This window comes from Stigmatopora argus, chromosome 20, assembly GCF_051989625.1.
Source record: "Stigmatopora argus isolate UIUO_Sarg chromosome 20, RoL_Sarg_1.0, whole genome shotgun sequence".
Classification (NCBI taxonomy): domain Eukaryota; kingdom Metazoa; phylum Chordata; class Actinopteri; order Syngnathiformes; family Syngnathidae; genus Stigmatopora; species Stigmatopora argus.
In genome coordinates this window covers 198,671-220,217 of record NC_135406.1, presented here as the reverse complement: position 1 = coordinate 220,217, position 21,547 = coordinate 198,671, and the positions used below count along the sequence as shown (strand labels likewise).

The window sequence follows — 21,547 nt, the reverse complement described above, 5'->3', positions numbered from 1 at the left end:
GATTGGAAGAAATGAAAGGAGAGGGGCTGAGAAACCTCGAGCGGGGATTTGCTCGACGCGGGCCGCCGGCCAGCACCACAATTACGGAAGGGCGGGGCCGAGCCGGGCGGGGCGGGACTGGGGCGGTACTGGGGCGGGGCGCACCCTTCAATGATCTCGCCGATCCGTTTTTTCCGAAAAAAAGGTGAAAACGTGTCAGTGTTCGGGTTCATGTTTAAAAAAAAAAAAAAAAAAAACGGTCACTCGGATTTGGCTAAACGATCCGTAATCAGTGCCGAAATTGAAACCGGGAAATGGATCGAAATTGGCCGTCGACGCTCGAGAGGAAGTGACGCAAATGTCAGGCACGCGCACTAGCAGGTCTCGAACTCGACAGGTGGCACGAATGGCTCATTAGATGGACATCATCAGAGACTGTGACCGGGACGGAGACGGAGACGGAGACGGAGACAGGGTCGACTGGACTGCGTCGAATGCGGCTCGCACATTTCCGAGGGGGAGGAGACGTTGTTGTGGGCCACCACGGTGTCGAAGGAGAACCGTCAAAACTTCCCCGACCGGTCGACGTTAGCCAAATAATCCTTTTAATAGAAGAAGACAGAGCAAAAGGGCCAAGAAGTTCCTCGTGCAAGTGGACCAATTGAACACAGCTGGCGTTCTCGTGGAGATCGTTTGCTCGCACGGGGGACGCAGGAAGGATTCTCCAGGTGCTTGGCGTCTTTCCAATACAAAATCTTATATATATATATTTAAATACACATACGTATATATGTATGTATGTAAATTACATGTAGAAAGCAAAAGTAAAAGCAAGTTCCATGGCATCGCAATTGGCGTGATCGGCCTCGGCGTGTCAACTTAGAGTGAAAAGGCGAAAGGAGAAGATCTTTGCTAGCTCCAGCTTTCAATGGCTCCTTCTGGTCGCATTTACGTCGGTTGGTTCGAAGGCAGGAAAAGGTTAGGCCCTAACCGTTAAGGTTAGGGTTAGGAAAATGCGCGTAGTCCAGCGGCAGGCTTTCGTTGAACTCGACCACTCTCAGGGAGATGTCGGCCGGCAGACCCCGTTTCACCAGCTCCCTCTTCAGCTGCAAACAAAGAAGAAGAAGAAGAGTCGGCGCTGGCTCGGCCTCGGGCGGGGCCCGCGGCCACGTACCTGCGGCAGGGCCACTTTGTCGATGTCGCGCCTGGAATCCAAGCTCCTGAGCGTGAACTTGGCCGTCAAGCCGAAAAGAACTAAGGACCAAAGACGTCGGTGAGTTCCTGGCCGTGTTTGCCTTTTCCAAGGCTCGGGCTGGAGGGAGCCCACTCACTCACTCACTCACTCACTCACTCACTCACTCACCCACTCACCCACTCACTCACTCACCGTGATCCACCACTATGATGACGCAACGCATCGGCGATTGGAATTCACTGACGGAACCGTTTCTGCGGGGCGTTTAAAAGTCAGCGGCGCCGCCGAGCCGACAAAGAGCGGGCTTTGCGCCGTCGGGAGGAGCAAAGGTACGTACGACGAGGCCTGGGCTTGGACGACGAAGCAGAGCGCGTGACGTTGGCCCGCGTCGTCCGGGCCGGGCGTGTAGGCCAGGACGAAGTCGTCGTTGCCCGTCCCCGACTTTGATATTCCCGCCGGACCGCTGAACAGCACCCCCGTGATGCTAACAGACAAGCATTTGGCTTAGGTTCCCATGGCCCCGCCCCCGACGTCCGGCCGGACGCACACGAAGAACCGCCGATGGGCGGCTCGGTGGGAAGCGCTTTCTAAGAGGTCTTTGGCACGTCTTTGGCGGCGCAGCGGGCGAGAGAAGATTCCACCTACTTGGTTCTGGACGTAGTCGCGTTGATGGGAATGTACAGGGTCTGGTCGACGAAGGCATAGAGGTGTTCCCCGTCCTTCGGGGTGGGCTTCACGAAGAGGGGCAGGTCTTCTCCCGGCTGGCAGCTGGCATTTGCGCCCACTGTCGGTTTGGACGGGAAAAGGTGAAAAGAGCAAGCGGTGGCGCCCTCTGGCCGCATTTTCCGTCCCATCGTTTGGACCAACCGACGTAAATGCGACCAAAAGGAGCCATTGAAAGCCGGAGCTGGCAAAGATCTTCTCCTTTCGCCTTTTCCTGAAAAACCTGTTTTTTGTCACCGCCGCAATGGTTAAAAAAAGGGGGCAACTGGCCTGGCGTCCTAAAGAGGGAAGGTCGAATTTAGCTATGTTTGCTTGACTTTTTTCAGTGATTGTCCAAAGGTGATTTGAATCAGGAGAAACTGCCAGTCATCTTTTTTTTTTTTACACTTCCCAACCCCGGCCATTGGTACCAAACACTAATCAAAGTTTTTTTTAAACAAAATTTCAGGAAATGAAAAAAGCCTTCACCCGCGAGAGAGGACTCAAACAATGCACAACAGCAACATTTCTGGGCAAGCAGGTGACTTTTTTTTTTTTCTTTCTTTCTTTTTCTTCTTCTTTCCCTCACTCCTTCCACCACACCGATGATTGTCGGCGAGGGAGCCTTTTTAAATGGATTGAATTTTTCAATGCGTGTTTCTCACCCTTCAGAACAAACTGGACGGACGTGGCGCTGATGTAAGAGCCCCTATACAAAATGTGCGATTCCCCCTGGTCGTTGGTCAGCTCCACGTCTGCGCACAGTTTATCATCCACGAACAGCTCCACGGCGTACGAGCCCTCTTGGCCGTGGGGATCCACGTTTATGGAGCAATTCTGCCGAGGCCAAGGAAGAGCGCTCGGCGTTAAAGTCGGAGCCAGAAACGGCGTCAAAGCGTATGTCGACACGACCGGGTCTCACCTTGTGGACATGAAGGAAGGGTAAGGGTACGTATGATTGGCTGTTGTCGTCACAGGTGACCGTGTCGCCGTCCGGGTCGAACGTGGGCAGTCTTATGTAAGAGTGGCAGTTTCCGGGGACCCTGGGAGAGGCAGGCCGAGATGCCTTGACTGAGCCTTAAAACCCTTCAATAGGGGGGGGTATCTAACCTGAGAACAGGCAGCATGGTGGTCCGGGGGGACACGTTGGACCGCCCCGTGTCGTTCCTTTTCCCTAGCTTAGTGTACGACACCGAATACACGTCGCTGACGTTGTTGGCCAGCCCCGCGATCCACTGAAGGCCGCTCAAGCTGGAAGAGCCGGAACGCCAAATCGGGCTTCTTTCATGATCGTGCGGGAAGGAGCCACGCCGAGGAGGGGGGGGGGCCCTCGTCCCGGCCCTTGTCCCGGCCCTCGTCCCGGCCCTCGTCCCAGCCCGTCCCATTCGAATTGGAGCCGGAGCCTCCTCCAGACTTACCTCAAGTCGATGTAGGATGTCTCTCCTCTCACGTACGCCGTCACTTCTTCCTGACACCATTCCCCGGGGTTCTCGTCCACCCTCCGGACCTGCACCGCGTTGAACTGGCACTGGTCCGTCGTACAGTTCAAAGCGGAGAGGTTGCGGCAACTTTCAAAGCCCAGTTTGTAGCGAACGGCCACCTGAGGAGGAGGAGGGGAGCGGAGAGCTAGGACCGGACGCCCGTCGCCCGTCGCCCGGGGCCGCCGAGGGAACGTACCACCTGGCTGGAGTTTTTGTCCGGGTCGAAGGTGAGCGACGTGCCCGTGAATCGGTTGGCCCGGCAGCCCCTGGCCAGCAACCAAAGCAGCAACAGGTAGCAGGCACGCATGACGAAGTGAGCGCCACCGACACGGGCCGCGCCTTTGAATAAGTGCCTTTCTGCGATGCCGTCCGACTCGTTCTTCTCGGGGGGGGAAAAACCGACCTGCTTCCAGTAGATGAAGCGGGGGCGAGGCTTGGCCGCTTGCCATCGGATAATTGATGGGGACGCTTAAGATACCGTGGGGAAAGGACCACCAAAGCAAATGAATGGGACTTTTTCCATTTTTTCTTTCTTTCTAGGAAACCCAGCGGGGAACGTCGGGGCCAAAATCCCTCCCGATGCTCCAAACGGGAAGCCCACGTAAAGCCTTTGTCTTTGGAACCCGGGCACAAACAAATGGAAACTTTCCATTGGAACGTCGTCTCGAGGATCACGCTGCTCAGGTCAGTCCGCTAAAAGGAAATTGTGGTTGTTTTGCTCAAAGATAGGATTGCGGAGGGATTTTGTTAGTTCAAAAATCCAAAAAATAAAGAGGCCTTTTTTATTTTGAAGCTTTTTCCTCGTTCCATTCACACGAGCCGGTGCCAGTTGGCCGTCACGAGGCTTCCGAAAAGTCACGCCCTGCGGTCCTGGCCTGGCACGCTAGCGATCAAATACTGGTTTGGCGACGCCAGATTTCCCATCTCGCCATTGGCTGGCAGCCAGCCCGAATGCGGAAAGATGCCTGACATTTTTTCACTGACATTAATTATATTCTCCACTTGCACGAGATGATTAGAAAAGAGCGTAGGCATTTGGTGTTCGTGACATGATTTTGTTTGTTATCTTCCCCTTGCCGGCCGGGCAAGGCGTATCGAAAAGGCAAATTTCATCGGCAAAACATCTTGTTCGAATTGAGAAGTTAAGCGGTTAAGTTAACACTTTAAAGTTTGAAGCTTCGTCTTGGCAATAGAAAAGTCGATACGCTCTAACTTCCAAATATGACCGCAGTATATAATGCCACCTAAATATTCTTTCTACGTTCTATTCTATCCAACCTGATTTCCAAAACAATTTCTATGGGTACGCCTAGATTGACTTAAGGTGACTAGAAATAGTGACTTTGGCTTAGGATACATTTAGTGACCGTGTCGTTGGCCTTTGGCTTCATTTCATGACCAGAGAAGACGAGACGAGACACTCTCTATTGTTGCGCGTGCTTTATTTGGACTTGTTGCGTCCCACAATGTTACAATGTCAACCAAGTGCCCGTTTCGCGTAGTTTACGAGGCCTTTAACAGAAAGATGTTCACTTGCTGCCCTCCTGTGGCGGATTTGAAAAATTACATCCCCCAAGTACGTTTTTCTGCCCAACAAAGCTGCTGGCTTTGGGATAACAATTGCAGGATGCAATTCCCCCAAAGTACCACAGGAGGGCATAAATGACCATCTGTCCGTTAAAGGATGCAAACTTGAGGAGAAAATGGAACCGGAGTCAACTGCGACCACTAGCGGCCTCTTTAAGCTTGAAACCGGAGTCAAATGCGACCGCTAGTGGCCTCTTTAAGCCACTGGACCACCAATAGCACGTTTCCAAATCAAAGTGGCATTTTTCTTCTCTTCTCATTTTCAGGATGCGCGCACGGCTGACTACCAACGGGACAAATGTACTGCGAGATTCAGCAGCACGCACGGCGACCCCCCCGGTGTGAAGCACGCGTCTCCGATGCTTGAGCGCATCCGGGTACGAATCCACCAGTCGGATCCATTGTCTTTTTGTTTTTGTTGGTTTTAATTATTGAATTTTTAAATAAAGCTTTACAAAGAAAACAAACGCTCGGACCTCATCACCCCAAAAAAAAGTATTTAAACAGGAAGTCAACGCACTGGTCCTTCGCCAAGCGCCGGCCGCGCTTTAAAGCCAAAGGAAGCGTTGACAATTGCGTGAATTTTCTTTCCAACTGGAGCAGAGTTCCTTCACGACGACGTACGTCCTCACAGCTCCGTCTTGGTGCCGGACAGAGACACCTGGGGCTGAATTCCCTCCGTCTTTGCTGCCTTTTTCTTCCCCCCCTTGCGTTTCTTTTTTTTGTCGTGGGCCGGGGCCGGGGCCGGGGCCGCCGTCTCTCCCTTCTTCTTGGCTTTCCACTCCTCCTTCAGGCAGGCTGCGAGGAAGAAGAAAACGAACAGGCAGCGAAGGTGACGCGACCGTCGTCACGTCCCCCCGCGGCACTGGATTTGACCCCGTCCGTCACCTGCGTCCTTTCCTTTCAGCACGTGCTTCTCGCACAGGTACGTGGTCAAGTCCTCTTCCTGGCTGCCTCGGTACCAGTCCTCGATCACGTCCTCGTACCGCTCCACCAGCACGTCGCACTGGAAGCGAAAAGCACGTCGGAAGCCGCCACGGGATGGCGCCACGGGTTCCGCTCGCTTGCTCGCTCGCTCACCCGTTTCTTGAGGTCCGACACTTCCGCCGACGTCTCGTTCCACAGCTCGAACGGGATGTCCATGACCACGTTGACGCCCTTGTTGACCAGGCCGTGAAGGGTGGAGAAGGTCTCGGACATGCCCTGCGCAGAGAGAAGCGGCGAGGGCCGGGCCTGAAAGGAGGTGGACGGGGAGGCGGACGCCCGGGCTTGGACGCGAGCGAGCGAGGGAGCTACTTTGGCGAAGCGATTGCTGCCGCTCCTCTCCTTGTGCAAGTTGTACTCCAGCAGCCTCTGGCACACGTTCTCCAGCACCTCAATGAAGCGCAGGTCGCTGCGGACCAATGGGCGGTCACGTTGGGGGGGGGGGGGTTTGCCCGAACGCCGCCACGGTCGGCGTCCACTCACGACTTGACGTATTTGATGGGCGGAGCTCCCTTGCTGTCAATGAAGCGATAATTGCGGTCGATGACTTCCTTGGTCTTCCCCGTTTCGTCGAAGGCGGACTTCATCTCGATGCTGACAAACTTGCAGACTGGAAACGAGAAGCGAAGCCGAAGGCGAGTCAGTCAGTCAAATGACAGCACGCGCTGGCCTGTCGTCTATCTGCTCGCACTTATTTTTCACTCGAGTTAGCGAGTTATTAGCGGGGCAGGTGCTTTGCTAGCCTTTTGACGGCCGTTTTACCTTCACAGTTGTCCGGAAGATGAACCCACTCGTCATCGCCGTCGTTCTTGGCCGCCGTCGCCGTCGCCGTCGCCACAGCCACAGCCACGGTCACCATCAGGCAAAAATGGGCCAATGACGCCATTCCCTTCTTATTTGGACACTTGGCGACACGCAATAATGACTAATATGTTTTATTTACAGATTACAGATCACTTCGGCTTCCGCTGGATGGCTCATCGTCAATGAGAACACTTCCGCGTTCGCCTTGACGTCCACCAATCAGAGAGGAAGAAGTGGCCCCGCTTCAACCAATGAGGTAGGACTAAAGCTCGATTTGGATTGATTTTTTTTAAACAACCAAGAGATACACATTTTTTTACGTAGCTAGCTAGCACGTAGTACACTGTCGCATTTAAAGCGTTTATTTTTTCGTATTGTTATTGTCTTCTTGTGAAACGGGAATCGTTGGTTTTCGGGTAGAACATGAGGCGCATGCGCAGTAAATGCAGAAGTGAAACCCACACGCTTCCTTTGGCTTTTTGTTTTAATAGAACGATTGAACAGTGACAACGATTCCAAACAAACAAAGGGATTTTGAAAACGTCTTAAAGTACAAAAATTTGGCCGAGGATAACTTTCACGTCCTTACTTGAACCCCCCCCAATTCTAACATGGAGATCAATTTCAAACAAACAAATGGCTTAAAGTACCAAAACTCGGCTGGGGATAACTTACACATCCTTACTCAAGCCCCCCAATTATAACATAGAGGTCCATTTAAAACAGAAACGGCTTAAAGTACGAAAGCTCGGCTGAGGATAACTTCCACGTCCTTGCCCAAGCCGCACAATTCTAACACGCAGATCATCTTCTTGTCCTGCAGCTCTTGGGCCGTCGGCACCAGATCGCCTGGAGAGAGACGGACGGACAGAGACGGATCACAGTCACGCCGACACGGCCCGTGTCGACGGTGGACGGCCCTCACCTGGCGCCGGCGGGGGCCCCTGCGTGGAGAACGCCCCGTGAGCCAAGATGGAGGCCCAGGTGTTGTCGTGACCGGGGCCTGGCGGGGAGAGTTGGGTACGCTGTGGCAGGAAGACCGCCGAGACGCACTGACTTCCCGGCAGAGCTAATGTCAAAAACAAGCGGGGTCGTCAATCCCGGCTCGGCTCACGTTAGCCCGCGGGAGGGAGTGGCTACGACTCGGCCATTTACCGTTGAGCATCATGGTGTAATAGCCCTCGTGGTAGAAGCTTCCGTCGCAGGGCGCGGCCAGCGTCGGGGCCGGCACGGATTGGAGCACGGCGGGGCAGGTCACGTAAGGCCCCTCGTCCTCGCCCGAGTCGCCGTTTTGGAGCAACTCCAAGGACGCCCCGAAAAGAAGACCTGACAAACACGGACGGCGTCAACAAGACTCTCTCGGATCACGCTCAATAGGTACCTCCGTCGGCCGTTAGGGGAGGCCAGGGCCGCGGATGGCCTCCGAACGGACGCCTTTTCCCATTTTAGCTTTCAATTTGGGCTTTTAGAAATAGCCAACGGTGTCTTTGTGCATTTCTCTGAGGTACATTTGATAAGTGTAGGCTTCGAGGAGTTAAAGCACCTGCGGAGCCGCTGGCGGGGGACCGGAGGGTGGCCGGGGGCCGCCTGAGGAGACAAAGGGACACGCGGCGGCGTCAAGGCTCTGGCCGAGTGCGCCGCCATCTTACCTCTTGGGCGGCGAGTGGAAGAGCGACTTCCTCTTCCCCGAGGCCCTGAGCAAAAATGTTAAAAAGCAGGTTCAGATGGGACGGGAAAGACCACCCCACCCCCCCAGCGGACCCTCTTACCCGGTGGTGACGGAGGATGGGACGGGCGTGTGCTCTGGGGTCGGGGCGGGCTTGGGCGGAAAGCTGTCTTCCCACAAGAGAGAATGCTGTTCCTAAAGCAAAAAGAATGTCTTTAGTTGTGATGGATTCCAAAGAAGCTCAACAATTCCACTGGCCTATATTTCCACTATTTCCATTTGAGGCCTCTTTGCGATGGTAAGCACACCTTTGAAAAAGGATACCTGGAAAACGGAATGACCAACCTCTCCGCGGGGACAATATGTAACCTGGGTGACCATGGCCTGCATACACAAGGTTTTCCGCTCCCTGTAACTAAGACTTTTCATCTCTTTCTGAATCTCATTCCCTTGGAGGAGAGCCGGCGCCCCTGAAAGAGCCGAGAGCCGCATAGCAATCAAGGCCGGTGGGACGGACAGACAAATGAAAAGGTACAGTTTTCCAAGACCGCTGCCGTCGATTGATGGATGTGCCAGTGATGGTTCTGTTCTGATTTTCTTTTTTCTTTTTTGTCTCTCCAAAGACCCGCCTGGCCCGTCTGAATACGGAAGGCGGTCGGTCACTACCCACCTTGCAAGCCCCTGGTGTACGCTTCCACGGCGTCGGGAGGGGGCGGGTAGGCGAAAAAGCCGCCCATCAAAGGCGAGCTGCGAAAGGCCTCGCTCTCCTTCCGCCCCAGCCACTCTCGCAGCGCCCGGACCGGCGCCTCGTCCATCTCGCCCACCCCTGTGGAGCGGAGGCGCTTTGGACGCGGCCCGGCGCACCGGAACCACGGCGGAGAAGGCTGCTACCTGAGCAGTGCAGCGAGGCGTAGGGCGTGTTGGTCAGGTACCACCGTCCCGCCTCGGCCCGGACCACCTTCAGGCCGCAACATGCCACCGGCAACGCTGCGGAGACGCGGGCCGGACTCAGCGGGGGCCCTCGGGCTCTCGGGCTTCCCCGCTTCTGGCTAATCTCACCGGGGACGAGCTGGCGGTGGGCGTCCGGCTGAGAGGTGGAGAAGAGCTGGATCCGGATGAGCTCGGAGCTGCGCCCGTCCACCAACACCAGCCAGCGGTACTCCATCAGAAGCAGCCCTGCGAGCATCCCGTCGGAGCCCACGTGAGCCTCTTCCCGGCACTCGGAGCGGCCGCCGCCGTTCGCCGTCTCCCTCACCTTCTCGAACGCGCTCCGGGCGTCCGGCGAAGATCAGCAGGCCCACGACGTCGCACACGCTGTCGTGGGGGAGGTCCTTGAGGTCCTTGCTGCAAAAGTGGCGTGGGGGGAGGGGGGTGTCAGCGTCGGCGGGGGTTCGGCGGAGGCGGCAGACACCCGGCGTACCTGCTGAAGAAGCTCTGGAGGAAGGCGTGCGGGGGCACCCGTTTGGCCGCCGTGTTCGGGAGTATGGAGATGAGGGTTTGGGGGTATTTGGTGTTCACGCCGATCTCTGCGGTGGGTGGAAATGAACAAAAGTTGTTTTCTTTTCAGGCGCCGAGCAGATAGGAAAGGAAGCACGTACCGATGTCTTGGCCTCTGGACTGGTACAGCGGCTTGATCTGGAAGTTGCTCAGGCTGATGATGTCGCCGGGCTTGAGGACGCAGTACCAATCCAAACACGCGCTGTCCCACAAGACCACAGTCACGCTCCCGGTGTGGTCGCACACTTCCAGCATGGCCTGCGCGCACGACGAGAGAGCCTCGTGAGATGCCGGCCCTGGCGCTGGCACTGGCGCCGGCACCTTCCTCCACGGCTCCACCCACCCGATAGGGGCAAGGGCCACGCTTGTTGGCTTGCCCGTAATACATCAGCTGCGACTTCTGCATCACGCGCACGGTCATCTGCTCGTTCCGGACGGCCGAAAGGGCCCAATCTTTGCCGTCCAAATATCCCTGGCGGGCGGCTCGTACCGTCACCCTGGGAAGACTAACTGCGGAACGGACAACGGAGGCTAGCAAAAATCACGCCGGGCGGGGCGGCCCCACCACGACAAAGAGGGGAAGGGACGAGCGCGAGCTCACCGGACTCCCTCGCCGGAGGCGATTTCCTCCAGGCGCGTCCGAAAAAGTCCACGTTGTTCCAGAGGGGCAGGTACACCTTCCGGTCGGCCATGATGGGAGCTGCGGCGCGCGTGGGCATCGGACATGAGGCTCGGCTCGTAGACGGGCGGGGCGGGCTCGCTCGGCTCACCTGCCGCCGTGAAGCTGGTGATCCATGGCAAATCTTTGCCATCGCCCCGCTCGACCTCTGGGGGCGCGCACACCTGCACGCCGGTCAGGACGAAGCTGCGTCGGGAAAGACGGGGTTGGCCACCATTAACCCGTCCACCGTGACGTCCATCATTTGGATATTGTCGGCAATCCGTTCATTTGCCAATACAATGTGAATGTAAATTAACACAATTCATCTTTTTTTCTATTTTTGGCAGCCCCCCTAAAAATATTTTCAACCGTTGGCGGTGCAGTGAGCGACCAAACTCCATCCGACCTTTGCTTTTTGCTAAAAGCTCTTTTGAGCGCTAGCTAGCAAGCGAGATGTCGTCGTCGTCGTCGGCGCCGCCGGCCGACCGCTCGGTTTTCTACCTTTCGCCTGGCACGGGCAAATCGAGGGGGACCAGAATGGCGTTGCGCCCGCCCGCCCCTCGCCGCAGGACATTCTCCTCCACCAACCAGTTGAGACCGGGATCCAGAGCGAGGTTGAGGCGGCACTCGCCGTCGCTCAGCGCCACGTCGTACAAGTCTTGGCCTGGTCGCGAGAGACCGCCGGCCGGGGTCAGAGGTCGAGGTTACCCGCGTTCGCTCCCGTAGAAAGAGCGGCGACTCACCACGGAAGATGCTGTTGTGGAAATGGGTCTGGGAGCTTGGGTCCCTGGTGTAGCGGTACACACCCAAAACATGGAGCAACTCCCTGCAAACCACCTGGCACAAAAGAAATGGACATTTGGAGAGTTAGTTGTGGGAGTTGGCACCCAAAAAAAAGCACTCGAAATGAATCTGTCTATGGCAGACCACGGCCACTAGGTGGCAGGATTGCCATCACAAAATCCAGTCACCCTCATTATTGACGCATGTACGTATTCAAATGTGGGTAAGTGAAAACGACATTTTACAGTGTCCATTTTCCCCCTTCTGCTTAAATGCGTGCAAATTTACGGCTTATGCATCATTTTGTCACTAGGTAAATAATATCAACTTGATTGTGCCGATTGGAAAGTCGGAAGGCCATCTCAGTGATAGTGTTTAAACGTGTCGAAAGATTTTCGCTAAAAGGCTTGGCATCCGATGAAGTTTGTTTTAGAGAGCTATTTTCGCCATATTTTACACGAACTGCAGCCTTCACGCGCGCTCAAGCAAATGAGGCATTGATGAACACGACACGGAACGAACTCGGGTGAAACGGGGACGGGTCAACCGAATCCACCAAAAGAAGCCAAAAGATTTGAACAACAAAACAGTCGGGAAAAGATGTCACTAAGGGTAATTTATTGGGTCCGGCCGAAAACTGTCGCCAACACTAGCTTAACTTTTGCCGCGGCCTACGGAAGCTATGCCGAACATTCGGATAAAAACGACTGCACTTGAAGATAATAAACGGAGAAGGTGGCTTTAGCTATGACATGTCATATTCTTATGAAGTTAATATGAAAAACAGGCACCTGGTTACGTAGGGATGTGGCCCGCCTCACAGTTCGTCGTAGGACGGAGTCGCTAGCCGACATTTTGGCGCGAAGGTGCGAGTACTGTACACCCTGAGTGAAGATGCGTTCGGCTTAAGGGGTAGGCTGGTCTTTCGTGGGTGTGTCTGGCGGTGGCCTTTCGTTGTCCTCGCGATATGATTGGCTGAGGAGTCCGAATGCTCGCCTATCAAATGCCTGATTGAAAGTGTGCCCGTCCTTCGCGACAGTCGTAAAATGCCTAAGCAATAGAGCCCGTTTAAAATGCTTCTCTTCTGGCGAGTGACGACATAAAAAAGTAATAAAAAATAAAATGAAGTAAATAAAGTTAGTAGCAATTTTCTATGTATATTTTTTAATACGTGTGCTTCAGAAGTGCGTTGTTGTTCGACAGTTTTTTGAGGGAGGCGGATTTCTACTGCGCGTGCGCCAAAACGTCATTTCGTCCCGACCGCTGAGGGCAGCAACTGATATAGACGATTCTATCGATTTTTCATTTGTCATTTTTCATTTTTATAAAGCGGACAGGCATGCAAGGCGTAGCAGCATCCTGTTGCCATCGGATAGCCGCTTGAATTTTGTTGGAATCCCGTCACTATCGTGTGTTGACAAGCAGGCGTTGTGACGTCATAACCACGCGCCGCCATGTGGAAACGAAACGCAGCTGATTGTAATGAGCTGAGCGCCTGGTCGACAGACGATATACTACTTTGAGGCTTACAATCGACGTTTTGGAGGTCTGTTGGCATTTAAAGCTCATTTTCAATTTTCCTGGAGTCTTTGAAACAATCGATAGTGTGACTCGTGAGTCTTTTACTCGGCACCCTTTACGGGAGGTCGTGCAATTTGACAAATGGATGGCGACGACATCCCGAAGAGCGAGGCCAACGCACTTGTAAAGAATGATGACATTCTAAATAACAGTACAAATAAAACAGCGAATGTCGGAGGCCAAGACGGGCCAGTGGCTGAGGAGCAAACCTTGTCCAAAAGGCAAAAGAAGAAGCTGCTAAAGCAGCAGAAATGGGAGGACGAGAGGGACCTGCGAAAGTAAGTTGGCCTTTTGTCCACAAAATATGTCATGAACAAAAGTAGAAACTCTTCTATTTCATTTAACCCAGTGGTCGGTGAGAAAGTGAAATTTGATAGACGTCTTTGTATGCCGAGTAAGCAATAGTCTAATCATGTATTGTCCCCTTTATGAAAAAAAAAAATCCAACTCAAATTGTAGAATCCCATTAGGACAAGTCTTCCCGTAATATGCCGCGTCCAGAATTGGACTCGACGCTTTGACCGGGACGCCAATGACGCCGTTTGACTCGGGCCGTGTCGCGCCCTAGGCAAAAGCGCAAGGACAGGAAACAGCAGCGTCGCCTGGAGCGCCAGAGCGGCCCGCGGGACGACGAGGGCGACGAGCCGGACCGGCGCCGGGCCGCCAAGCGACCGCGTCGGGAGACGGCGCCCACCTCGCTGCGACTGGTGGTGGACTGCAGCTTCGACGACCTCATGTTGATCAAGGACGTGCGCAAACTGCACAAGCAGATCCAGAGGTGCTACGCTGAAAACCGGCGAGCCTCGCGGCCCGTCCAGGTGGGTGGCTCCTCCGTCTTGGGCAAGTGGAACCCCAGCCGGCGGCGCTCGCTTTCTCTTGTTGACTTCAAGTGGAACCCCGGCGCTCACTTTCTTTTGCTGACTTCCCGGTCCAGTTTTATCTGACGAGTCTGGGAGGGCAGCTCAAACAGAGTATGGACGAAAAGGACAAAGGATGGATCAACTGGAAGGTCAGCGTGCCGTGTCGTCGTCACCGTCGTTTGCTCGTTACCGCTTGGAGAGGGGAACAAATATGAGCTGGCGTTAGCTAGCCCGCACCGTGCCGCTACGGTAGAGTTTTTACGTCGACCGCATTGTAGATTGGCCGTTTTAAGCAATCGCATCGCACCGAAGAGAAACCCCCCTTCATACGTGGACTCTGCACGGCCATGGGCATCCAATTGAATGTTGAAACCTGGTCCTGGAGCCTTTCCCTCAAGTTGACACCATTTAACATTCACGTGCTGTTCATTGGCATTAAAACACGGCCGTTTCATGACAAAGAAATCATTAGACCTGAATTTAAAAAGTCCATGTTCTAGAGAAAATGCTACCAAAAGAAATGGAAAATGAAGAAGAAAAAAAATGTCTTTACTAAAATGGCACTATTGTCTGCTTTTGTTGCAGGATATCATTATTAAAGTGGAACACTTCAGCCAAGTGGCGGATAAGGAGGATTTGGTCTACCTGACGTCGGACTCCCCCAACGTGCTGACGGAGCTGGACCCCAAAAAGGCCTACGTGATCGGCGGCTTGGTGGACCACAACCACCACAAGGTGAGGCCGGCCAGAAGTTCCGCCACCGCCGACCTGACCCGACTCGATCCCGATTTGGACTCTTTTTTTTTTTTTTCCCGACCACGCTTGATTTGCCGGCCTTTCAGGGGATCACCTTGGATCGAGCCCGGGATCTCGGCATCCGGCACGCCCGACTTCCCCTCGGCACCTTCGTGCGGATGAACAGTCGCAAAGTTCTGGCCGTCAATCACGGTACGCCACGTTTTTTTGTGTTTTTTGCCCTCCCATCGTTTTTCCTTTTTGTGCTAACGTGTCGACCTTTGCAAGCTAATCGGCCCACTTTTAGCTCTATTCTCTTTCAAAACCTTGCGTAATTCAAATGACAGGTGTGGCGTTTGAATGTTACAAATGCGGCTCCTTTGCGATTGGCCGGTCGCCCCGCCCGGGCTGGGATAGGCTGCGGCCACCCTCGTGAGGAGAAGTGCCGGGGAAAAGGAGCCAACGTAGTCGTGGCGTAGCCAAAAAAGCTAAAGTAGCTTCAAATGAAGGCGGATCACGTTGCGATAACGATCCTTTTTGCTGTCAATTGAAATGGGGATTTCACTCGTAGGCGTGGGAGGTTTATTTTTCACCCTGACGAACCCCCGTCCGTTTGGGGGTGGCGGAGGAACATTCCTCGGTTCGCTCCTAAGCGCCCCGCTTCAAACGGACGGGATATCTGGCGCCCTATCCTGATTTGGACTCTTGTTTCCCCGTCAGTGTTCGAGATCATCCTGGCGTACGTGGAGAAAGGCCACTGGCGGGACGCCTTTTTCTCCGTGCTGCCTGCCAGGAAAGGAGCCCAGGCGTTGGCTCCGGAAACGCCGGTCACCCCGGAAACGACGGAAACGCCGGTCACCCTGGAAACGACGGAAACGCCAGTCACCCCGGAATCGGCGGAGCGGGACCAGCACTCGGACCCCGATGCACCCCAAAGCCCCCACAAGTGAGCCCTTCTGCTCTTGTATTACGTACTATTTATGTATTGTTTAGTAGAATTACTTATTCTTTTTTTTTCCCCAAAATGAGTTTGTGGCATTTTCTGGACTTTGGGTGGGGTTCAATCAGTCAATGCTCATGCTACGATTTGACTAGAGAATTTGTTTCCTTAATTTCCGTTCCTCTTTAACTTGAAAGCGACAACCTAGTTTTTCTAAAAGCCTAAATTGCATTGTTTTTTGACCTGAAAGTAACACATTTTGGATTTTCCTTGAAATGACATTTCTCTTTTTTGGCAACTTTATTCTCGTCAAAATAAATGCCTCTGCCCCCACTCAAAAATGCGCCCATGATATATATTACTGTTTTTTTTTTGTTCATATTTGAAGTCGTCCCAAGTCTATCATTGCTACGATTCTCTTCGGATAGCGATATATTGCCCATCTTACCATTGTATTGGTTTAAAGTGTCACGTCACCGTTTTCTCAGGTGCTTTCATCTTTGGGATCGTTTCCAGTCCAATTTCTGTAGAATTTCAGGCTGCTCGCTAAACTCCCGTAGATTTCGTGTCGCCTCCTCCAATTCCGCCCGACTCGATGAGACCAGAGTAAACTGAGAGGAAGGACGCCGCCGACGTAAAAATCCATTAAAAAAAAAAATCCATTTTATACTTGGCTACACCTAGCGTTTTATAACAAGTCAAAGCGCCGACCTCAAAAGCAAATCTATAGCGGGAAGCCGAAACCGGCCGGCGGGTGGGGGAGCTCACCTGGCCGAGCGGGAGGCGCCGCTTTGACTTTGAGCCGCGCCGTCGCTAAATCACGGCCATTAAAGGCAAATAGCGAAGCGTCCGGCGGCGGCCGTAGATCAGCCCTAACCCCGGAACATGGGGATCTACGGCGCGAGATGTGCTGAAGTAGACTGCTTTTCCCCGCTGCGTCTTTTCATTCCCTCGTAAGTCAGCGCTCGTCGTCGTTTGTGCTTTGGGAGACGTTTTTTTGTTTTGTTTTTTTTATTCACATATTGAATAGCAAGTACACCCGTCCACTGGCGATCTCGTCTGCTTTCCGTGGCCCGCTGCCCTCCGAGATATTGACTCGGTCTCGTGCTACTTATTTGTGTGCGTGCGTACGTGCGTGCGTGCGTGCGTGCGTGCATGTCTGCCATTTTGAACAACGAAAATGTTAGCATTAGCCTAAACCCCAGGCGCTAATCCAGAAGCCTGTTCGCGGGAGAATTCATACCTCTTGGTACTATTTTTCAAACCCTTGTTCCTTGTAAATAATCCACCCATCATTTCCACTCTTTTCTTTTTTTTTTCACCCCCAATCCTCCCGGCCCATGATAATCCCACTTATCTCTGGACGTAGTATTTCGACGTCAATGCCATAACATTGGCCAAAGCCTTTTATGGGCCATTTTTCCCCCACTTTTCACTTGGCATCTTTCTCAATCTCTACTCTCCTCCCCCGCAACCGCAAGGGTCTAAATTCTCTCGAGAACAGGCGGGCCGTCCCCCGAAATGCCCAAACGCCCGCTCGCCCGGCCCAATTTCACAGTGTTCGGCGATGGGAGGCATCGAGGGGACTCGGCCCTCGTACCAATGGTTAGGGGGAGCCGTGCGTTTCTAGCGGAAAGCGAAAAAAGCCGCGTCGTGGAATGTCGCCGCTCGATGACTCGGCCCGCCATCCTTTTCGGCCGGTTGATCGACCCACGTTTCGTTTGGGCGTAAAAAGGAAGCACTCGAAATCGGTGGGAAATGTCGGGGAGGAGGAACGCGAAGCGCGAGCGCTGACGTCTCCGGGGTCTTGGCCGCGCCGCTCGCCCGGGGCCGCGCCTAGAACTGCGAGGTTTCGGTGAAGGAGACGGCGTCCGTCTTGTCCACGGCGAAGCCCCCGTTGACGTAGGCTTTCTCGTCGCGCTCCTCGCCGCCGTCCGTCGCCGCCTCCAGGGCGAAGGGGTTGGTCACGTCGGCGTCCGAGCTCAGGTCCATCCTTTCCAGCTCGCGCTTGGACAGCTTCTGGACGATGCCGGCGCCGTAGGCGTCGCCCAGCACGTTGATCATGGTGCGGAAACGGTCCCTGCGGCAGAGGCGGAGACGCTAGAAGGGGGCGGGATCGGGGCGCGCCGGGAATGGCCCCCAAACTCACAGCAGCCAATCCACGGCCACGATGAGGGTGACGTCGCTGGCCGGGAGTCCCACGGCCGTCAGGACGATGACCATGGTGACCAGGCCGGCGTTGGGGACGCCCGCTGCGCCGATGCTCGCCACGGTCGCCGTGATGCTACGACACGAGAGGCCAAAGGTGGAGGAGGAGGAGAGAGAGGGTTCGTTTTTTTGTTATCTGGAACAACTCCCAAGCCCCATTTTAGAGGAAAGACCAAGCGGAGCCCATCTTTTGGAATGGAGCTGGGAAACTAGCCACCCTCCAGAAGACGGCCCGCCGCGGCCCAGAGGCGTGCCGGCGCCGTACCTTATGGTCACGATCTGGCCCACGTCCAGCGCGTAGTCGTTGAGCTGCGCGATGAAGATGGCGGCCACGGCCTCGTAGAGGGCCGTGCCGTCCATGTTGATGGTGGCGCCCACGGGCAATACGAAGCGGGTGATGCGCTTGTCCACGCGGTTGTTTTCCTCGGCGCAGCGGAAGGTGACGGGCAGGGTGGCGGAACTGCGGAAACGCAGCCGCGGCCTCCGTTAGCCTCCGCCCGGGGGCCGCCGTACCGCCGACGGGCTTTTACGGTCACCTGGAGGAGATCATGAGCGCCGTCACCAAGGCCTGCGCCATCCCCAGGGTGAAGGTGTACGGGTTCTTCCTCACGATGACGAAAAAGATGAGCGGGAGACACACCGTAGCGTGGATGGCCAGGCTGCACGGGCACAAGTGAGACGCATTGGCCGGGGTCGCCCGCCGTTGGCCGCGCAATGCGGGGCAGCCCGGGGACAGCCTAGCCCGCGGCGCTAGCGACGCCGCCACTTAGCGCCGTCCTCCTTAAGACCTCTGCGGCGGCCGAGAATGCACTGACCCCTTCCCTGGCTAGATTTACGGCTTCTAGCTTTCATTAGGCTATGTGCGGGTTGAGCAGTTTCCAAGTGTCCTCCCTTATCGGTGGCCACTGGACGGGAGAATTGGCCCCGGTGCGGAGCATGAATCTTACCCGCTCAGCACCGTCACCATGTAAAGACCCATCTTGCGGAAGATCTCCCAGTCTTCCACCTCGATGATCTTGGCGGCGATCAGGAAGAGGATCCCGATGGGCATGTAGCTAAAAAAAAATGCAAAGAAAAAGCCGGGGCTCTCCCACCACCGCCGCCGCCGCCCAACGGGCGAGACGAGACGGACCCTACCACATGATGATGTGCACCAGTTTCATGGTGGCGTCGTTGAGGGCGTCGAAAAACTCCAGGAGGATGCGGCCCTTTTCTCCCATTTTGCCGATGACCAGCCCGAACGCCACGCAGAACACGATCAGCCCCAAAACGTTGATGCCGTCCGAATACGACCCGCTGATCTTGTAGTCTTTGGTGGCGTTCTGACGAGGGCCCGGCGCACCGTCGGTCGGGGCGGCGCCTTGTCCCCCGAGGGAGCTTACCTCCACGGCGGCCAGGGCGGCGGTGGCCAGCGAGGGACTATCGGTGGAGGCTTCCGGGTCCCTGGTCGGCGGCGGCGGTGGCTGCGGCGGCTCCAACTCTTTGCGCTTGGTCTTGTACTGACGGGGAGACGCTCGTCAGCCCCGGCGAGGCCGCCAACGCCACGCCACGCGGCCGGCTCACCTGTTGAAAGCAAGCCTGCACCAGGTTTTCCGGGAACATGTTCCTGGATAGCCGGGCGGGAATTCAACGGTTAGCCGCGTCCGTGCGTGCTGGTAGAGAAGCTAAAGGTGCCCTGGCGCACCTGAGGAGGTCCAGCAGGGTGTCCACGGTGGTGACGTTGGGCGTGGTCCCGGCGCGGTCGATGTGCTGCGCCGTCTGAGAGACTCCGGGCTTGATGGTCATCACCAGAATAATACCTGCCGGTTCACACCAAGACCATCTCGTCTCCGAAGCCGTTCGGCCCAGGCCAAAAGCGCCCACGCCAACCGCTCACCCAGAATGACGGCAATGATGGTGGTGGAGAAGTAATAGACGACGGCCCTCAGTCCGATCTTTCCCGACACCTCCGAATCCAGGGCGGCCACACCTGGGGGGTGGAGTGGGTAGTGTGGGAGCCGCTTCCGGCGCCGTCTCCCCACGCCGCTTCCGGCGCCCTTACCTGTTATCATGCTGGAAATGATCAACGGGAGGATGACCAGCTTCAGCATCCGCATGAGAATCTCCCCCGGGAAGCCGAAATACTGCTTGTGCAGGTGGGAGAGCGAGGTGTACTCTCGGACTGCCACGCCAAGGCTGATCCCTGCAACGCCAGAGTCGCCGTACTGGTTAAAAAGGCCTGTGCCCATCTGCCGGCTCCACGCCGGCGGACCGGCAAACCATGGAGCGTTAACAGGGTGACGTTGCAAGAAGCGCTTTTATTTTCAAACCCACGGCCAGCGGACCGAGCCCGCCTCGCTCCCACCGGGGGTTCAAACCTCTATTTGATCGGTCGGCTCCGAGTCGGAAGTCGACCGATGTTTAGCCACGGCAATCTAAAATCGAATCTGAACAATTGTCCACATCTGTGAGAAAACTGACTTTTTTTCTTTTAGCCTGAGTATTCTAGACGTTCTTTGTTTTGTTTTTCATCTTGGACAAATGTGTAAGAAACATTTTGGAATAAAATGTGGTCTAATTGACCATCTCGGGTAGTCGATGTGAGCGTCTTCTTTTTGGATGGACCCCAAATGACACATTTAAAAACATCTGCATATACAGCATTCCGCGGCAACTTTTTTTCAGCGCCTAATTCTGGCTTCACGTGCACGTTTGCGGCTAATGCGTAAAGCGCAGTCCTATAGCGGTTAAAAAAAAACAAAAAAAGTCATTTATACGTATGAAATCATTCTCTGCGGCCCCGTCCTTGACATGCTTTGGAATTTTTGGAGATGCGCTGGTCGGCGTGCGGTAGACACGGATAAAAGGTGGCGGCGTCCTTTGACTCGAATGCCCCCCCAGTCCTCCCCCAGTCCCCCCCCTTCTGGAGCAATCGCGGACCCGTTGGGCTAAAATGCAGACGGGGAGAAGGCGGCCGGCCACGCATACCGAGCAGCACCGACGCCACCGTGGCGATCAGCAGCCAGTTTTTTTTCAGCAAGCCTTTGCAGCTGACGCGGCGCCGCTCTTTGTCGCCCATCACGTCCATGGTGGTCCACAGAGAAGGTCTTGGCGCCCCCCCCTCCGCGTCGCGCTCGGAGGCTGAAGCCGGAATGTCAAGAGCAGATGAGCGTCAGACGCCGCTGAAGGCGAGAAACGCCGAGGGGGAGGGGACGGGGACGGAGGAGAGCAGGCGAGGGGAGGGGCGCCGGCGCCGGCGTGAAACGGCAAAGGGCGGAGGAGGCGGGGGAGCGGCCACCTGCAGTCGCAAAATCACAAGACGTTTTTCATTCAGATTCAAGTCGTAACATGGGGAAAAAACAAAATACGTCGACGACAACATTCGCAGTCGACCGCTTGAATAATTCCAACATTTTTCTCATATTGACTGACTGGACGCCGAATCCGTTTTGACTGGGCGCCAACGTTTGGTCACCTCCAATTGATTGTGGCACTCCTTCCTGTTGACCTTTCTCACTGACCTCCTCCTCACCCTGGGTCACTCCTTTTTGATTTGGGGCTCACCCTCTTGTTTCCTGTGGCTTTTGGGTGACTTCCTGTTCTTTCCAAGTCACTTTTCACTTGGGCTTTAATCTGACATACTATATATGTTCATTGACATGAACATGTATGTGTTCAGTGTCATTTCATGAATTGAAATGAATTGAATCGAATGCGCTTATTTGATCCAATGAATTCAACTCAATTGAATGACTTTATGGTCATCATACATTTCATTCACTTTGTGAGCCATTGCCTGCCTGCCAATTGCAGCGAGCTCAAATGAAGGCCATTTTGCAAGAAAACACTTGATTCATTCGAAGAGCTTGTATTATTTTGACGGGCTGCTCGGAAGTCGTCACCGC

At 54.9% G+C, this 21,547-nt stretch overlaps 5 protein-coding genes across 7 annotated transcripts; 1 reads left to right on the top strand and 4 right to left on the bottom strand.

The window, feature by feature from the left end:
- Nucleotides 1–567: 567 nt before the first annotated feature.
- On the bottom strand, nt 568–3,939 carry LOC144066233 (uncharacterized). Its single transcript, XM_077589622.1, has 10 exons — nt 3,554–3,939; nt 3,295–3,476; nt 2,987–3,127; nt 2,799–2,919; nt 2,542–2,713; nt 1,820–1,958; nt 1,512–1,658; nt 1,367–1,428; nt 1,154–1,233; nt 568–1,085 (listed from the first exon to the last, which is right to left on the bottom strand). The coding sequence occupies exons 1-10, from the start codon at nt 3,662–3,664 to the stop codon at nt 966–968; spliced, it is 1,275 nt and encodes a 424-aa protein (XP_077445748.1). The 5' UTR covers nt 3,665–3,939; the 3' UTR covers nt 568–965.
- An 852-nt stretch (nt 3,940–4,791) lies between these two features.
- LOC144066239 (protein canopy homolog 3-like) lies at nt 4,792–6,950 on the bottom strand. Of its 2 annotated transcripts, XM_077589635.1 has the most exons (6): nt 6,691–6,950; nt 6,412–6,538; nt 6,241–6,337; nt 6,025–6,147; nt 5,833–5,950; nt 4,797–5,742 (listed from the first exon to the last, which is right to left on the bottom strand). In XM_077589635.1, exons 1-6 carry the CDS (start codon nt 6,812–6,814, stop codon nt 5,573–5,575), a joined length of 759 nt encoding a protein of 252 aa, XP_077445761.1. In that variant the 5' UTR covers nt 6,815–6,950; the 3' UTR covers nt 4,797–5,572. The 2 variants fall into 2 exon arrangements, with proteins under 2 accessions (XP_077445760.1, XP_077445761.1); XM_077589634.1 differs by having other exon boundaries at nt 4,792–5,742; nt 6,025–6,337.
- A 252-nt stretch (nt 6,951–7,202) lies between these two features.
- Nucleotides 7,203–12,536, bottom strand: LOC144066228 (RPA-related protein RADX). The gene is made up of 19 exons (XM_077589610.1): nt 12,131–12,536; nt 11,300–11,393; nt 11,058–11,220; nt 10,666–10,760; nt 10,497–10,595; nt 10,239–10,405; nt 9,997–10,153; nt 9,819–9,924; nt 9,654–9,742; nt 9,458–9,574; nt 9,290–9,385; nt 9,069–9,224; nt 8,744–8,868; nt 8,502–8,593; nt 8,382–8,426; nt 8,276–8,319; nt 7,888–8,058; nt 7,658–7,801; nt 7,203–7,581 (listed from the first exon to the last, which is right to left on the bottom strand). Exons 1-19 carry the CDS (start codon nt 12,191–12,193, stop codon nt 7,466–7,468), a joined length of 2,139 nt encoding a protein of 712 aa, XP_077445736.1. The 5' UTR covers nt 12,194–12,536; the 3' UTR covers nt 7,203–7,465.
- Nucleotides 12,080–15,790, top strand: trmt10a (tRNA methyltransferase 10A). The gene is made up of 6 exons (XM_077589627.1): nt 12,080–13,198; nt 13,489–13,738; nt 13,855–13,929; nt 14,366–14,515; nt 14,623–14,728; nt 15,236–15,790. The coding sequence occupies exons 1-6, from the start codon at nt 13,002–13,004 to the stop codon at nt 15,463–15,465; spliced, it is 1,008 nt and encodes a 335-aa protein (XP_077445753.1). The 5' UTR covers nt 12,080–13,001; the 3' UTR covers nt 15,466–15,790.
- Nucleotides 15,791–16,083: 293 nt separating this feature from the next.
- Nucleotides 16,084–20,860, bottom strand: slc1a1 (solute carrier family 1 member 1). Of its 2 annotated transcripts, XM_077589619.1 has the most exons (12): nt 20,631–20,859; nt 19,705–19,845; nt 19,540–19,632; nt 19,348–19,462; nt 19,227–19,269; nt 19,046–19,162; nt 18,801–18,985; nt 18,611–18,718; nt 18,200–18,322; nt 17,929–18,123; nt 17,605–17,739; nt 16,085–17,535 (listed from the first exon to the last, which is right to left on the bottom strand). In XM_077589619.1, exons 1-12 carry the CDS (start codon nt 20,728–20,730, stop codon nt 17,292–17,294), a joined length of 1,599 nt encoding a protein of 532 aa, XP_077445745.1. In that variant the 5' UTR covers nt 20,731–20,859; the 3' UTR covers nt 16,085–17,291. The 2 variants fall into 2 exon arrangements, with proteins under 2 accessions (XP_077445744.1, XP_077445745.1); XM_077589618.1 differs by having other exon boundaries at nt 16,084–17,535; nt 18,801–19,162; nt 20,631–20,860.
- Nucleotides 20,861–21,547: the final 687 nt, after the last annotated feature.

Coding starts and splice junctions, on each gene's coding strand:
- LOC144066233 (XM_077589622.1), bottom strand. CDS start 3,664: ATGCGTGCCTGCTACCTGTTGCTGCTTTGGTTGCTGGCCAGGGGCTGC. Junction 2,920..2,986: donor ACCATGCTGCCTGTTCTCAG/GTTAGATACCCC, acceptor TGCCTCTCCCAG/GGTCCCCGGAAACTGCCACT. Junction 1,659..1,819: donor GCGACTACGTCCAGAACCAA/GTAGGTGGAATC, acceptor CTTGTCTGTTAG/CATCACGGGGGTGCTGTTCA.
- LOC144066239 (XM_077589634.1), bottom strand. CDS start 6,814: ATGGCGTCATTGGCCCATTTTTGCCTGATGGTGACCGTGGCTGTGGCT. Junction 6,338..6,411: donor CCCATCAAATACGTCAAGTC/GTGAGTGGACGC, acceptor ATTGGTCCGCAG/CGACCTGCGCTTCATTGAGG. Junction 5,743..5,832: donor GCTGAAAGGAAAGGACGCAG/GTGACGGACGGG, acceptor TCTTCCTCGCAG/CCTGCCTGAAGGAGGAGTGG.
- LOC144066228 (XM_077589610.1), bottom strand. CDS start 12,193: ATGTCGGCTAGCGACTCCGTCCTACGACGAACTGTGAGGCGGGCCACA. Junction 10,154..10,238: donor GTGGCCCTTGCCCCTATCGG/GTGGGTGGAGCC, acceptor TCGTGCGCGCAG/GCCATGCTGGAAGTGTGCGA. Junction 8,427..8,501: donor CCATCCTCCGTCACCACCGG/GTAAGAGGGTCC, acceptor ATTTTTGCTCAG/GGCCTCGGGGAAGAGGAAGT.
- trmt10a (XM_077589627.1), top strand. CDS start 13,002: ATGGATGGCGACGACATCCCGAAGAGCGAGGCCAACGCACTTGTAAAG. Junction 13,930..14,365: donor AAGGATGGATCAACTGGAAG/GTCAGCGTGCCG, acceptor CTTTTGTTGCAG/GATATCATTATTAAAGTGGA. Junction 14,729..15,235: donor AGTTCTGGCCGTCAATCACG/GTACGCCACGTT, acceptor TTTCCCCGTCAG/TGTTCGAGATCATCCTGGCG.
- slc1a1 (XM_077589618.1), bottom strand. CDS start 20,730: ATGGACGTGATGGGCGACAAAGAGCGGCGCCGCGTCAGCTGCAAAGGC. Junction 19,846..20,630: donor GGTGGCGTCGGTGCTGCTCG/GTATGCGTGGCC, acceptor CTGGCGTTGCAG/GGATCAGCCTTGGCGTGGCA. Junction 18,323..18,610: donor ATGGTGACGGTGCTGAGCGG/GTAAGATTCATG, acceptor GTGCCCGTGCAG/CCTGGCCATCCACGCTACGG.